This window comes from Pseudonaja textilis, chromosome 1 (assembly GCF_049901715.1).
Source record: "Pseudonaja textilis isolate UNSWEBS1 chromosome 1, rPseTex1.2, whole genome shotgun sequence".
NCBI classification, from domain to species: domain Eukaryota; kingdom Metazoa; phylum Chordata; class Lepidosauria; order Squamata; family Elapidae; genus Pseudonaja; species Pseudonaja textilis.
In genome coordinates this window covers 15,655,007-15,672,256 of record NC_141990.1, presented here as the reverse complement: position 1 = coordinate 15,672,256, position 17,250 = coordinate 15,655,007, and the positions used below count along the sequence as shown (strand labels likewise).

At 39.7% G+C, this 17,250-nt stretch overlaps 1 protein-coding gene across 5 annotated transcripts in view; it reads left to right on the top strand.

Moving 5' to 3' along the window:
• The window catches only part of GTF2IRD1 (GTF2I repeat domain containing 1), a 151,331-nt gene that overhangs the window by 59,198 nt on the left and 74,883 nt on the right, over positions 1-17,250 (top strand). For 4 of the 5 annotated variants that reach the window (XM_026708622.2, XM_026708620.2, XM_087926444.1 and 1 more), the window contains exons 2-5: positions 2,896-3,024; positions 9,966-10,107; positions 14,803-14,949; positions 16,721-16,904. In XM_026708622.2, coding sequence (XP_026564407.2) covers positions 2,896-3,024; positions 9,966-10,107; positions 14,803-14,949; positions 16,721-16,904 — 602 coding nt within the window. Of the gene's footprint in view, positions 1-1,838; positions 2,160-2,895; positions 3,025-9,965; positions 10,108-14,802; positions 14,950-16,720; positions 16,905-17,250 lie in introns of those variants that run through there. The other variant, XM_087926462.1, reaches the window with a different exon arrangement.

Sequence of the window (17,250 nt, the reverse complement as noted above, 5' to 3'; positions counted from 1 at the left end):
GCTGTCCTACGGGTTGTATTTATATGGTTCCTGATTGTGTGAAACTTTTAGTTGTTAATTAGGTACTGAGGGCTGGCTAAAGATGCTGCAGAAGGAGTTATATATATATGTCTCTGGACATATAAACCTAGTATATAGAAATTTTAGGCAAAGTTGTTCCTTGTATTCCTTTTGAGAGAGGATGCATTTTTTTTCTTCATGCCGAAACAACTAAACTCAAAGACAGCTTTTTCCTTCAGGCCATCACACTGCTGAACATTTAATTACCACGGTACTGTCTTATGTCTAAGGATATCTAGAATAGAGTAGAGTAGAGTAGAGTTGAATTGAATTCTTTATTGGCCAAGTGTGACTGGACACACAAGGAATTTGTCTCGGTGTATAAGCTCTCAGATATAAGTGATCAATCATGATCATGTAGTTGTCATAAATACATTCATCATGAATCATAGGATACAACACTTAGTGATAGTCATAGGATACTAAATAAGCAATCAAAATCATACTAGGAAACTAAATAAAACAATATAAATAGTAAAGATACAAAGAACAAGGTTATATTTATAAGTAGAAAGGAGATAGGTAATAGGAAGGATGAGAAGAATAATTGTAATACAATCTTAGTAAATAGTTTGGTGGTGTTGTGGGAATTAGTTGTTTAGCAGAGTCATGGCATGCGGGGGGGAGTAAACTGTCCTTGTGTTTAGATGTTCTGGTGTGCAATGCCCTGTAATGTTGTTTTGAAGGTAGAAGTTGAAACAATTTATGTCCAGGATGTGAGTGGGTCTGTAGATATTTTCACATTCCTCTTTTTGACTCTTGCAGTATACAGGTCCTCGATGGAAGGCAGGTTGGTAGCAATTGTTTTTTCTGCAGTCCTAATTATCTGTTGAAATCTGTGACTGTCTTGTTTGGTTGCAGAGCCAGTTATAGAGGTACAGATGACAGAGTCTCTAAAACTGTTTCAGTAGCTCATGGCTGTATTACTATTATCCTTTTCATCTTTTCTACCACCTTCTATTGGTATCTTATGATTACATTATTTTGTTGTCTGTATGTGCAGTGAGAGTTTATGCACTGGAGACAAATTCCTTGTGTGTCCAATCACACTTGGCCAGTAAAGTATTATATTCTATCCTATTCTTATTCCTACCCTCTAAGCTATCCTATCTTGTCCCAACCAGTGGTGGTATTCTACCGGTTCAGCCCGGTTCTGCCAAGCCAGTAGTGCCGATGAGCCATGGAGACTGAACCAGTTCTCACTGATGATCTGCTGTTGAGCCCACTTGCCTGCCCAGGTTCCCATACTAACCTTTATTCCTTGTTTTTGAAGTGCAGCTGCTTTGTGCCGCACAGCAGATTGCTGTGTGGCAGCTGCTAAAGCGACAGGGAGAGTGCAGGATTGCAGGAGATGAGTCAGAAAGCCTCTGCAGCTGTGCAAAGTGTGTGTTTTGCACATATGCATGTGCAAAGTGCGCCCACCAAGCCACGCCCACCGAACCGGTGGTAAAAATATTTGAAATGCACCACTGGGTCCCATCCTATCCTATCCTAGGGCCTAAGCTGAAGCTAATGCCTTCAACTTCACCATGACTGCCCTGCCATTTTTCTAGCACCGTATTGTAACAAGATCACCCTTGTTAGAAGGACATCTGGAATGATCTCCAGGAACTGCTGCCCTTCACCCAGTTCCACCTTTCTTAGTTTTTCAGAAGGTCATGACTTAAGATGAGATCATCTCATTAGAATGAAAACAAACATTTGCAGCCAACTGCTAGATTCATTTGTAGATTCCTGATTGTTTGTTTTCCCCTCTTCCTCTTTTCCAATCTCAGAGTTCCATTACTTTTAGGAACTCTGACCTCCTTTTCAATGAGAGGGACTGTTTTACCATAGGCTCTCCCCAGTAGTCTGTAGTGGTGTGACTTGTGCAAGAACTTGATTGAAGAAGGTCCATTGGAAGCAACAAGGAGTTGTTTATTGTTCTTTTTTTAGTACATGTTCTTGCTTATGAGGAAAAATCTTGTGCAACAGGAAGTCGGTTTGGGGGCCAGGAGATAGTTGCAGGAGAATGGCAATGGGTTGGTGGTGGAGGAGGAAGAAGAGGAACAATTGAATTCAAGCAGAGTAATCATTGCAAAACAGTTTGAAATTCTGAAGTAAGTGTGACTTTACCTACTATGGGTTTTCTGCTCCATGTGATAGTTGTATATCTGCATCTTGGGGAGAAGTCCCCTGTCTTCATTGCAGGCCATAATACCATGGCATCAAGGATTGGTTCTACTGGGGATTTGCAAAGACCCATCATCCAGGAGGTCCTTGTATTAATTCTTCATTATTGTAGCATGGTGGTGGGTGGAGTTTGTTTATCCTCTTAGCGAAGGTGAGAGAAGTACTGTAATAATCTTTATCAACCACATCTCCTTACCTTTCTCTCTGTAGAATAGCGCTATGCAATTTCCCCCCCAAGCCCACTCCCTTTGTAATGTTCGAGTAGCTGACACAGGTAGGCTATATTATAAGAAGTCACCAAGCGAAAATGAAACTTCAAGTTAAAAGTACATTTACTTTTAATTAATGAAACCCAGCTATTATAATTACTATGTTCAATTAAGTATTTAATAAAGTTCTTGTAGCACATTTTAACAATTGTAATTTGGTAGCAGTTTTGGAGAATGCTTTTGGGCAGAGTCAAGACTGGGGGTAGATTGAGTGGAGGAACATATTTTCACCTCTGAATTCCAGCAAGTACCATAACACTTGAATTGAACTGAGCTCTAGAACAGGGCAGTGTATGACATTTGGAGACTATCTGGTTGTTCTATTGTATTGTTTTTTTTATGTCCAGGCAACATAAGACTCATCTAATCTTCAGTTGGTTCTTGTTGATTTCAGGCAATCATGGCACTGCTGGGGAAGTTTTCCGATGGGCTTCTTAACAACTGCAGACCGGACCAATGGCACTTGGTGTTCTCTCAAAAAGATGAAGTTATCACCAGCTTAGTATCAGCCTTAGACTCTATGGTAAGTTTTGGGCAAGTTGTATCTTTGCAAGAAACTTATATTTTCAGTGGATGTTGTTGAGAGTCAAGATACCTCTGTTACTAAGTAGCCAATGTTGTGTTGTGGTTAAGACTTTGGGCTAAGTCTTGGAAGATCCAAGATCACATTTATTCTCATCCAAAGGAATTTACTGAGGTATTTGAGGTTAACTCATGTAGGCCAGCTTGAGATCCTAGAGAAAAGGCCAGATATAAGCCAAAACACAAATTAATTATATGGGGCACCAAGGTTAATTCATTTTGAAATCATGTATATTTTGTATAGTTGGGGATAAATAGATTACCTCTTTGCAAAACGTTTGCTTTGAGGAGTGGGGCAGATCAAAAAACATCCATTTACTATATGATTTATCATATTATAATTACTGTCATCTTCCTTGAGGAAGAGTCCAGAGCAGTGTACTCAAAAAAGTAATCAAAACAAAAGCTGTATTAAAAAGAATTAGATAAAATAGCTCACAGTGAATCCATCTTCAGTAATATACCAATTTACTTAAAAAGTTCATTAACAAAGGTTTCTGGAAGGCCGGTCTTGAAGCTCTAGAGAAGCTTGAGTGAACAAGCTTGGTTTCCTCACCACTCCAAGTATTTTCTCTCTACCAGCCTAGCTAACTTCTATCTCCTTTTTTGGGCACAGGGACGTATTTCCAAGTTCCCTTCCTATTTTATTTTTAAAGATTGTCTATGGGGCCTAGGTGGTTTTAGAGCTGAGGGAGATGTGATATTTATTCTTTTTGGATCCATTTTTTAATAGCAATAGCACTTAGACTTATATACCACTTTATAGTGCTTTACTCTAAGCGGTCTACAGAGTCAGCATTTTGCCCCCAACAATCCAGGTCCTCATTTTACCCATCTCAGAAGGATGGAAGGCTGAGTCAATCTTGCAGGCAGCTGGCTGCAGCAGAAGTAGCTTGCAGTTGCCTTTTCACCATTTCACAATCTCATTTGTACCCTAAATAGCTTTGTACTCCTAATGTGGTTCCAACTCCATACAACCTATGGATTTTTCTCCACCTTTGCCTACATAATTGAACCCCAGATCAGATGAGCAAAACTCAACTCAGCAAACTTAGCTTAATGAGACAAAATGTCACATTAAAGCAATAGCACCCAAAGAAAGCTTACATTGATTTAGTATGAAGACCTAGTCACACAACCTGTGAAGAGAATGACTGGGTTCCCTCAAGATTCTGCATTACAACTATTCAACCCTATTTTAGTCTAATAGGAGCCCAGCCTCTGTCTAGGAATCTCATAATTCTGCGTTCCCACAACAGAGGGAACTTAATCATTGAATTAACCTTTTTTCTGATTTCCGTAGTACACTGAAGCATAAGAACCATAAAAGTCTGGGTTCGCACAACATACAGTTCTACAGAGTTAAGCTAAAATTGCAATAATTATATCTTTAACTGGACTTAATTTTTGTGTAAATGCTACCATTGAGTCTCAGGTGAACCCCCTCCTTTTTCCATTCAACCTTTGGAATTGATCCTATTCATCAGTCTTCATTTTTACATGGTTTGAACAAATGTCCACTTCCTGCTCTTTCTGTGATGTCACAGCATGTTTGCAAATATTACAGCTGCCAAAAAAAAGAGCAAGGCTAATCAAATCAATTTAGCTGGAGCCAAAAATTTTTACACAAGTCAACAAAGACTCTGTAGCTTTGTTTCAAAATGTGGCCACAGGTTTATGGAGGAAACAAAGATCTTGTGTCACTTTAGGTGGCTGTTGCAGAGAAATTGCTCCAAGGGCTTGAGTCTGAAGAGGAAATGGCTTGTATCCGTAGCTAAAAGACCTTTGAAATCAATCCTTAAAAACACATATTGTGGTTTCTGTTAACCTTCATGTCGGCATATAATGTTTCAGATGTCCTTATTTTATCAACTGTGGTGTTTGCTTAATCCTATCCCCACCCCAAATGACAAAAGTTTTATTTTCTATGATACAAAAGAATAATTTTTGTTTTCTTTTAAATCGTAATTTCCCAACCCCTATTTTCTTGTTTCTTTTTTAATCCCTGTAGAAATGTTATATAAGTTACCCCCTCCCCCCCCGCCCCGGTTGAATAAGATACATACCTGGCACAGTCTTTAAAACTAATCTTTACTGTGGAAGAGATTAGGAGGGAGATAGGAAGTATGTATGCATAAATTTGCAACCTACTAAAGTTAAAAAAAGTACTGAAATTAAGTCTAATCCAGAAGAATATGTCTAGATTGAACATTTAGAGTTGTTTGGAACTGACTTGAATGGTATGACTCTGTTGTTAGCGTCTCCTAAACCTATGGCACTTAGACTGTACTGCTTCAGTGCTTTACAGCTCTGTTTAAGTAGTTTACAGGGTCACCATATTGCCCCCAACAATCTGGCTCCTCATTTTACTGATCTTGGAAGGCTGAGTAAACCTTGAACTGGTCAGAAGTGAACTGCTGGCAGTGGGCAGAGTCAGCCTGCAATACTTCATTCCACCGCTGCACCATCATGTCTCTAATACTTGTATTATGCTAGTTAATTTTCCTTGGAATCGACACCTTCCCACCTGTATTTTATGAAGTTGATTGCATTCAGAAAGTGTGATATTCAGATTGTAAATTCTCTCACTTATTAATGGTGCGTGGGGAGGTGTTTGGGGATTGTCATGTGTGTGTGCATGTTGAGTCTGGTCTCTGGGTGTTATGTGAATTTCATTGTATGCATATAATGTGTATATACGTACAGTGACAATAAAGAATTCAATTCAATGCAGTTATTTTAATTAAGACCATAATGGAGCCTACCCATTACAGTCATAAGTTATAAAATGGGTTGATCGTGCTTTGACTTTTTTGCAGTGGTTGTTAAGCAAATGTCACAATTGTAAAAGGAATGCCACAGTCATTAAGCAAACTGATAGTTTGCGATGGGTGCAGTTTTGCCGAAAGCTGGAAGTACTTGCCCGTTTTTGGAAAAAAATGTTTTAAAAATACAAGTCATAAGACCACAGGATCTTATAAACAGCCATAAAAGGTGATCATGCTGCTGAGTTCTTGAAGTGCAGTCACATGACCATGGCAGGGGAGGGGTGGGATTGTTAGAACTTTGGATCTGGGTCAGAAGTCCCCTTTTTCAGGTAAGTCACAACTTCAAACAGTCCTAATTTGAGAAAAGAATAGAATTCTTTATTGGCCATATGTGGTTGGACACACAAGGAATTTGTCTTGGTGTAAATACTCTCAGTATACATAAAAGAAAAGATACATTCATCAAGAACCATAAGGTACAACACTTAATAATAGTCATAGGGTACAATAAGCAATCAAATCATACTAGGAAACAGTCAGTATAAATCATAAGAATACAAGCGACAAAGTTACAGTCATACAATCACAAGTGGGAGGGGATGGGTGAGAAGGAGTGATGAGAAGATTAACAGTAGTAGTGCAGACTTTATAAATAGTTGGACAGTATTGAGGGAATTATTGGTTTAGCAGAGTGATGGCATTCGGGAAAAAACTGTTCTTGTGTCTAGTTGTTCTGGTGTGCAGTGCTCTACCTGTACTGCCTTTCTTCCAAAATATTATTCATGGTCCTTTGCATCCTCATTTCATTATCCTCATATGATCTCTGTGAGGTAAATTAAACTGTCAGATTCCGATTCAGAGCCTTCCAAGCTCAAATTGGTCCTACTATAAACTCAAAATCCATGGCCGAGTATGGACAACTTAGAGTGATAGAGTATGAAGCTTGGAAGGTTCCTTAGAGATCATCTAGTCCAAGCCTTTATTCAGTGCAAGAATCCATTATTACTATACGTCATGTCAGACAAATGCCAGCCAGCCAACCCTTTGTTTAAACAATGAAAGAGAATACATCATTTTCTGAAATAGTCTATTCTGCTGTTAAAGAGCTTTTATTCAGGATTTTTTCTCTCTGATGTTCAAATGTACTTCCTTACAGTTAAGCCTATACAGTACTTTGTTGTCCTGCCTTCTGGATTATTCTGCCTTGTGTTCTACGGACCTTCGGATACTTGAAGAGGACTGCCGTTCTCTTCTCACATTCGTCTTTTCTCCCTGTTGAACACCTCCATTGCCTCCAATTGTTTGCCCAGTCTCGTTATCAACCTGGTTTCTTTGCTCTGCACACATTCCAGGTTTTTGGTATCCTTCCAAATGGGACACAACATTTATCGATGTGGTCTGTCCATTGCAGCAAATAGAGGAATAATGGCTTTTTAAAATCTTGACTTTATACCAGGGGTCTTCAAACTTGACAGCTTTAAGACTTGTGGACTTCAACCCCCAGAATTCCTCCTCCAGTCATATTAGCTCAGGAATTCTGGGAGTTGAAGTTCACAACAAGTCTTAAACTTGCCAAGTTTAAAGACCCTTGCTTTATACCCTTGATAGAGTATCTAGGATAGCATTTGCTTTCTTTGCAATTTCATCACATTGTTGGTTCATGTTAAGTAATGATCCAGTAAGACATCCAGATGCCTTTCAGATGTGCTAATGCTTATTATGATTCTCTCCCAGAATGATACTCATACTTTTGAGTTAAGACTTAATCTCTATTGACATTCCTCCTGCTGATTTTTGCTTAGAGTTCCTGCTTGTCAAGTTGTTCCTGAATCTTGATACAGGAACTGTCTTCTGAGATGTTTGCTAACCTGCCTATCTTTGGGCTCTTCTGATTCTAGTCCAGTTTCAAACTGTTATGTAAACTGTATTGTCTCTAGATTAGGCAGCTTTACAAGACTCCTTAGAGAAACTATTGTAGTTCAGTTACAAGAATTTACATAAATGGCCTAGGGTCAATTTTCAGCATCTTCTGCTGTGACTGAAAAAGCTCCTTGTCTGAAAATCTTAATTCTAAACTAAATAAATCTTTGGATTAACGTGGTTTAATTTCTTTCCCCTTTAGCCCCTCACAGTCTTCTAATTAAACAATTAAACATATTGTGATCATTACAACAGTGTTGAATTTGAGACATGGCTCAAAATTTGTTGAGAAGATCAAATAAATATATTTAAAGTGGTCTTCACAGAGCCAGTGGTTGGGTTCACATGTTGTGCTAAGACCTAACCATGATTTACTGAATGAATCATAATTATCCAGCTTTTATGTGCATTAGAACCATTATATTAGTCACAGTCATTAAATTTAAATGCACGTTAAGCCAAACCAAAACAACATTATGGCTTAGCTTGATATGTGATTCAGCTTCCTCATTTTAGAGATTGCATCAAACTAGGTTTTATGGCACCATAATTTAGAACTCAAGCAAAGTGTTTCCAACTGCTTCAGCAAATAATGCTTTTTAACCAATTTGTCTGCTTCTATTTCAGCCATTAACTTCTGTGGTTTCTGATGCAGAGGACTGCAGAGGCAGAGCAGTGAACAATTTAGTTTTGTTAATTTGGACATCAAATTAACTGCAATATCTGTGGCAGAAACTGTTGTGGTGTGCAAGTGCACTTAAAGCTAGAGGTTACAAAATGGTATTCTCATGGCATGGGTTGAGAATGCTCAATGACAAGGGTCTTCAAACTTGGCAAGTTTAAGATTTGTGGACTTCAGCTCCCAGAATTCCTGAGCTAACGTGACTGGAGGAGGAATTCTGGAAGTCTACAAGTCTTAAAGTTTGAAGACCTCTGCTCTATGACATTGGTTCTCAACCTTTTCTTCACTACAGACCCTCCTTTAAATATCTTTTGTGGCCACGGACCATGGCCAAGGACCACCAAGACTTAACTCAAGATTTAAATCATAACATTTTTTTCAAGCTTTCATGGAATCCTGTGATGATATTGTGGCCTCCCAGGGGTTCACAGACCACAGATTGAGAACTATTGCCCTATGACATTTAGAGACATCAATCTGCCCTCAAAAGCAAGCCCAAAATAGTTTAAATCATAAAAAAGCTAACATTGAAAGGGTTATACAGCACCTATATAAAAGAATATTCCTAATGGCTTCTATTAAAAGTGCATGTAAGAAATTAGTTCTGATATTTAGCTGATTTATTCATAACAGAATGATACCATTGAAGATTTCTTGCTATCAGCTTTTAAAAAGTGGGAAGGCTAATGCATAAAATACTGCAAGCATGAGAACCTTGAATTTAAATACACAGAGTAGCAAACAGTGGAGCTCTTACGCATCCTCCCCATGGCCAACTCTAGAAATGAATGTGACTGCTGTGTTTTCAAGTAAATGCAGTCTTCTGCCCCACGTATTCCAGTAGCCCAACGGGATACATAGTGGAATATAAAGGAGTAGCATGCATAACAGCTTTCAAATCCATTTCAAATATGCTGGCACAATGACACTGGAAAAATACTGACATGATAGCAGTATTCCAATATTAGAGTGGCTGCCACAAAGAAGTGGGTGTGTGTGTGTCAAATTATTCTCCAAAGCACCAGAAGGCAAGACAAGAAACAACGGTTGGAAACTGATCAAAGGGAAAAGCAACCTGGAATTAAGGAGAAACTTCCTAACCGTGAGGACAATTAACCAGTGGAATAGTTTGCCTTCAAAAGTTGTAGACTGGGTTTTTTTAAGAAGAGACTGGACAGTCACTTGTCTGAAATGGTATAAGGTCTCCTACTTTAGCAGCGGGCTGGACTAGAAGACCTCCAAGCAGTGTTGGGATTCAATTTTTTTTACTACCGGTTCTGTGGGCGTGGCTTGGTGGGCATGGCAAGGGAAGGATACTGTAAAATCTCCAATCCGAGGTAGTATTTGCCGGTTCTCTGAACTACTCAAAATGTCTGCTACCCGTTCTCCAGTACTAGTCAGAACCTGCTGAACCTGCCTCCAAGGTCTCTTTTCTTCTCTTTCCCTCTCCTTCTCCTCACTCTAAAAATAAATTGAAATAACAACTCTTCCATTTTCCTTCTCCTTCCCCAGTGCTCAGCCCTTTCTAAACTCAACACGGAAGTTGCCTGTGTTGCTGTCCACGATGAAAATACTTTTGTAGTTGGGACAGAAAAGGGGAGGCTCTTCATGAACACGAGGAAGGAGGTCCAGGCAGATTTCAAAAAGTTCTGCAGTAAGTATTCGAGTTGCCTTGGTAAAACCAGCAATTATGTAACTGTGTGCCAAATTTAATGCCAGCATCTGATGCAGGTTAGGATTAACTGCTTAATTGCTGTCATTTACTCGTCTGATGGTTGTCCACTTAAACCTGGATCTACGTGGTCAGGGGTGGCTATATGTCCGAGTTTTATTTTTATTAATTAGTTTGATCTGTCAACTGGATCTTGAGGTGAATGAGAGTAGCAGTATTAAAAACAGGTTGCTCAGCTATCTTGGCTCAGGAATTTATTTTTTCAGCAATAGTATTTTGGCCGTGTTCTCAAAAATATTTTCCTCCTTTTCTTTATTTGGGGAGTGTTCTTTATGTGTGTTTATCTGGGTTGGTAGACAGAATGCTTTTAATTGTTGCCATTATTAACAACTGGGTGTTACAACCCTTCTTATAAACTGCAAATCACCCAGAATTGTATTACAAGAGTTAGTAGCTTCTTTTGGTCTATCTTTGAGGTAGAAAGAATTGGGTTTAGGGCAGGGGTGTCAAACTCACGGCCTGCGGGCTGGGTGTGTCACACATTAGCTATGCCCACTCATGGTTTAGAGAAGAGAAAAAAGTCATGATATATCCTGTGACGATGTGAGTTTGGCACTCCTGGTTTAGGGGCTCTGATTTGTTTTTCACTTTTTTTAAAAAAAACCACTGTTGCCTGATTCCCTGGCTCAATATGCTACACTTTGTGACTCAGTTAACCCATTTTCTGGATTATTGAGCTATTAACTAACCAATAATAGTATGTCACAAAAATAGAAGCCAAGGTTAACATTAATCAACCTTGGCGTATTGATTATTTATTTATTATACCCTAAATAAGATATAGGTCTAGAGCTGTCTTTTGAATGATATTGTTCTTGGTATTTTAGACTTTTTGCTTTCTATCCTTAGTTTGCTAAATACAATGTGTAACCATCTTGAAGCATATTTTGATTGCAGCTATATAGAAACCTGTAAAGAAATAATAGAGTAATAGACAGACAGTGACTCCTTGGCTTTTACCTGTTTTGACTAAGTGTGTTATCTAAACACCATTTGGGGGTTGCACAACATGCTGTGCCATGAAAAGAACTGGAGCTGACTTAATGTAGCATATTACGCAAGGCTTTTAACTGACTTGGTTAAGTATATTGTGCAAATCAGCTATTCAGTCTGACATGCCTAATGGGGTTGGATTACTGCATTCATTGATCCCATCCAGCAGAATTTTTCTGACTGAAAACTGGAGGCACCAGAGTAGAGAAAGTAGATGGGCCTGTGTCAAATTCCCACAAATCACATCATGGCTTTTCTCAGTGAATGCACAAGGCATTCAGTGCAAGCTGCCATGTTGTCATGTGCACATGTTATTACTTGCTCCTCCTTGTGGGAACTCATGCATGTGAACCCAGCCCTTGACTGTGAGTAGGAGAGAGGAAATTAGGAGTATACCTTCCTTCATCATATACCTGCAAGTCAGAATTAGCACTCTTCAAACCTTTAAAGTCAAAGATCTGAAGCAGAAGCCTGCATGAATTTCCTTGTCCAATTTAGCAGCAACTTCTGAGATCCTACAGAATACACAGGCAGCCACAGGCAATGGAAAGCAATAAAAAATCCCACAGATGTTCATTATAAACAAGAGGTTTTGAATGTGACAGACGGCGCTGACCTGTATCAAGCATGACACAGGCTGAAAGGCCGAACATCTGCTTTTTAACCTCTTTGGTGGAACTGCATGCAAATATCAGTCTTGCTTGGCCTTCAAGATCAACAATGGCTGGATTATCTGAGGTGAAGCTGAGTGTGCTTCACCTATACATTTTGTCCATAGTCTTATATATTTGGGGGCATTCCCAAAGATGTTGGACTTTTTTTTCTTCTTGTTTGGGACACATTGATTTTTTTTCTGCTGCTTTGTTTTTTTTAATCCACTTTAGGCTCCCAGTAAAGGTAAAAGTAAAGATTCCTCTCGCACATATGTGCTAGTCATTTCCAGCTGTAGGGGGCGGTGCTCGTCTCCATTACAAAGCCGAAGAGCCAGTGTTGTCCGAAGATGTTTCCATGGTCATGTGGCCGGCATGACTAAATGCCGAAAGCACATGGAACGCTGTTACCTTCCCACCACCATAGTGGTCCCTATTTTTCTACTTGCATTTTTTTACATGCTTTCAAACTGCTAGGTTGGCAGAAGCTGGGACAAGTAATGGGAGCTCACTCTGTTACGTGGTGCTAGGGATTCGAACTCCGGAACTTTCTGATCGACAAGGTCAGTGTCTTAGCCACTGAGCCACCATGTCCCTTAGGCTCCCAGTATTACAGACTAAAAGAAACTCCTTCCCAACTTGGCATTCAGAAAGATTAAGCTACATAATAATTACAATTACACCTCCAAGTATCTTGTTTATTAGGATGAAGTGTGTTGTTTTCCAATAGAAAACATTTGGAGGACAGCTGGTTGGGGAAGCTGAGGTAGATCCTGGATGTTAAGTGGTTTCAATTATCTTATCCTGACATTGCTGTCAGTAACAGAGGCAATGTTTAACAGTAAGTGTTGTGAAGAAACAGTTATAATTTAAATGCTTTAATGGCTGTCATCTGTCTGATATTGTTACTATTGCTTCTTATAAATATCTCTACTTAATCACATTTGTTCCTTTAGTAGATGTAAATAGCTAGAATAGCCTTTGCATTCCTTGGCCTCATAAAAATTAGACTTCGAGGTCATTCAGTGAATGTGTTGTCCTGTTTGTAACAAGAGTCTTGTTATTAATTTAAGATGTAATTAATTAGTTCACTTAACTGATACTTGATTGGGGATGTTACTGGATTGTTCCTGGTAGATTTATGTTCTTCTGTCTGTATGTCAGCTGGAATTGTTTGATGAGACAGCATAGAAATTATGGGTCTTTGAGAAATAAAGTGGTAAAGAAATATTGGTAATGATTATGTGTCATCGTGTCACTGTTGACTCTTTGCAGCCATGTAGACAGTACTAAAGACAACAATAGAGCCATGTCTTTGCATAATGTGTCATAAGATAATGATAATTTCATCCTGGTAATTTGTGCATTGAGTAACATCACTGGATTGATTTCTTCTGTGTCATCATTTGTTTTCTTGGTTATCCATGATATTCTTAAAAGACTCTCCAATAAATGAATGAATGGAGGAATGAACAGATAAATAACATAAATGATAGTCTGAGTTTCTAAATTAAAACCATGAGAGATATAATTCGGAACAATGCCTGGAGTAGTTGGTGTAATAATAGATGGTATCTTTCCATCTTTCCTTTAGACTATAAGACTAGTGGTTTTAAAATAAAAGGAAGTTGAGAATCATTGAGAATAAATCACACAGCTAGGCAAATTGTTACAGATTGGTTTTTTTAAAATAAAGTTCCCATGTCATCATGAAAAAATAGGTTTTATATTTAATTATGTTTTTCATGTGCAGTTTATTTACTACCTTTTATAATTATTTGCATAATAATTTATGTAATTATTAGTGTACCTTTGTGACCTGTTTAATCTTAGATAAATTCAAAATATACTATCATGATACTGTTGATGATCAGTGCTATGACAATGGAGAAAGACGATGTATTTCAATAAAGTGTATGTACTCTCTGCATGGATCCACCAATATACAGATCTCTGACTCCAAAGATGTATGGTTTTCCCATGACTGATGAAGAACGTTTGGGGTCTAAATACAGCCTTTTCAGGGCTTTTCCAGGTTCATGAGTGAGCAGAAAACTATATTGGCATGACATTTACAGTATGTGTTGCCAATTCTTACACTGATTCTCTTGCCTCTGTTTGAAGCAGCTGCAGTCACCTATCTTTCTCCAAGGTAATGGATGAAAAAAACCTATATCATGAGTGTCAAACTCAAGGCCGAGGAGCCAGATCCAGCCTGCGGGGTGCTTAGATCTGGCCCGTGGGGCCACCCTGGAGATAGCGAAGGACCAGCCTGTGGTGACTCTTACAGCAAAAACAGAGCTCGGGAGGGCCACATGCTCCATTTTCTCTGGCAGAGGATTGCAAGAGGCCGTCCCAGCCGAAAACTGAGCTCAGGAGCCCGTTTTCACTAGCAGAGCACTCAGGCTACCACAGGAGCTCCCGACACAAGTGACGTCAAGCTGGCCACACCCACCCCATCCATGCCCCTCTGTCCCGTCCCCCCCCGCCCCCCGAAGTCAAACACAACCTTGATGCAGCCCTCAATGAAATCGAGTTTGACACTCCTGCTTTAAGGGGAGAACATGGGAGAAAACCAACATATAAATCAATTGGTAGGCAGATTCCAAAGAATGAAAAGATGGCGGTGGGATTGTGGATAGGCTTGGTGGTGTTGCCACAGGGTATCATCCAATGTCATAGAGCAGAGGTCTCCAAACTTGGCAAAGTTTAAGACTTGTGGACTTCAACTCCACAAGTCTTAAACTTCATCATAGCTGGCTGGAGAATTTTGGGAGTTGAAGTCCACAAGTCTTAAAGTTGCCAAGTTTGAAGACCCCTACCATAGCGTATCAAATAGGGGATTCTGCCTTTTGCATATATCCATCATAAATAACAGCACTGCCCTAAAACTGAAGAATTGACTAATAATAACACAGCATTTCCTGATTTACCATCTTTTCTCTCTTGTGTCCTGCTTCCTCCCTGCCTGCAGGAGTCCAGCAGAGCAAAGAACATGACCTGGACGGCCAGAAGAAGGCAAAAGATTTTGGTCGGACAATTCCTCGGATCTCCCCAGATCAGGGATCAGATGTTTATCTCCTCAGGAAGATGGTAGAAGAAGTCTTTGATGTGCTTTATAGTAAGGAATAGCCTTGATTTCCCTTGGGACTTGGGTTTGCCAAGCGGCTTGGGGGACCTTTTGGCCAGTTCTCTACTTGTATGGCTGGGAGGATGGAAGATCTAAAGGGTTGGATTTAACAGATGGGAGAACTAGCAAGCCATTAAGCTGGCAGATAGTGGCTGTTTCCTCTTAGGAAAATAATCCATTTAAGACACTGTGATGACATCTTAACCTTTATCCAAAGAGTGAATGAACCAGGCCCAAGTCAAGAGGCATTGTGGAAGGATGGGAAACATCCAAATCTCTGGATATAGTTGACTACAAATCTAGATATCCCTACTGTTGGGTATACTTAGTTGGCTAGAAGTTAAACCTGCTACCTGAGAGTCCGGAGTGTTACTTTTTGTATTCACCTGAAGGCCACAAGTTAGAAAGCTGGTATAGAAAGTGAGACAGCTACGAATGTTCCCATTTTGAGATCTTAGTGCCCTGTAATAGCTTCATCATTATTATTATCACTGCTACTACTCTTATTCCAATTATCTTTTTTACTGTTAGTAGTTTTGCAGTTGAGTAGTTTTAAGCGGTATGCCAGCTATCCAAGCATGCTGCACACCATCCAGAGTCACATTATTTGCATTAGGCGGCTTATAAATCCCATAAACAAACAAACAAGCAACTAAATAAATAAATAAGTTATTTTCTGAATGATCCATTTGATTGTTTTTCGTTTCCTTTCTCCATTGCCCACCCCAGTAATTGTAAACATTTATTGCATGTTGTACCCTGTTTTTATAAATAATGAGGGTTATAATTCTTTCTTCTGCAAAACTTAGTCCTCCCAAATTTCTGCTATCTCTCTCTTTGTAGGTAGACAATGCCATTTTTACTGTATACATGTCCCCACTTGGAGGATAAACCTGGTTGGTGCCAACTTTTGGTTGTCACACAAGCCATTTACCTGCCACTAGCACCTCTGCCTAAGTCTTGCTGCAGAGAATATATTCCTAAATCTAGAGCAGTGTTTCTTAACCTCACCAACTTTAAGACGTGTGGATTTTAATTCCAAGAATTCTCCAGCTACCAAGAAACACTAATCCAGAGGAATTGTTGTTAGTTGCGAAGTCGTGTCCTCCCCATCGCAACCCCACGGACAACGTTCCTCCAGGCCTTCCTATCCTCTACCATCTTCTGGAGTCCATTTTAGCTCATGCCTACTGCTTCAAGTGACTCCATCCAGCCACCTCATTCTCTGTCGTCCCCTTCTTCTTCTATTGCCCTCGATCTTTCCCAGCATTAGGCTCTTCTCCAGTGAGTCCTTCCTTCTCATTTTGTGGCCAAAGTATTTGAGTTTCATCTTCAGGAAGTGGCCTTCTAAAGAGCAGTCAGGGTTGATCTCCTCTAGAACTGACCGGTTTGATTGCCTTGCAGTCCAAGGGGCTCTCAGGAGTCTTCTCTAGCACCATCGTTCAAAGGCCTCCATTCTTTGCCGCTCAGCCTTTCTTATGGTCCAGAGGAATGGAGAGCAGCTTTTCCTAACTTGGGTGTCGTCCAGGTATGTAAACTTCAAATCCCAGAATTCTTAGCAATGACAGTGCTGGCTAGAAGATTCTGGGATTCAAAATGGATGCATCTGGAGACCCCTGAAGTTGGGGAAGGCTGTTACAAACATATGATACTCTTTCATGGCAACAGCACAATGTGACAAAGAGACAGAACAAAGGGATGCCTTGTGGCCAGGTCTTGTTTAGATTTCTTTCAGAGTGTATTGTTCTTCCACATTGTCCAGGTGAGGCCTTGGGGAAGAGCAGTGTGGTTCCACTGCCGTATGAGAAGTTCTTGAAAGAGCCTGGCTGGTTAACGGTGGTTGGGTTACCCGATGGACTCACATTCAGGAAACCCATTGAATATGATGCAAAGTCCCTGATGGCCATATTAGAGCACAGCCACAACATGCGCTTCAGGATAAAAAGGTAAGAATGAGGTGTTTTGGAAGCTTTTTTTTTTCTTTTTTACTCCCTTGTATTTGGTCAGTGTCTTGCAGATCATGTTGATTGTACTAATCCATGATAGAGGGGTAAAAAAATATTGGCTTGCAATGACCGAAATCAGGGGTTACCATCACAAGCCAGAGCATAGAAAAACTCAAAAGAAGTAGTGCAAGATTGAAAGATGTGGAGAGACCTGGACCCTAGAATTGCTAAAAGTTGGACACGATTGAATGGATAACATAATCACCACCATCATCATCCCCTTTCCCCTGTTTTGGTGCAATTGTAAGGATAGGATTAGAATATCGATATAGATTCTCAGTCATTC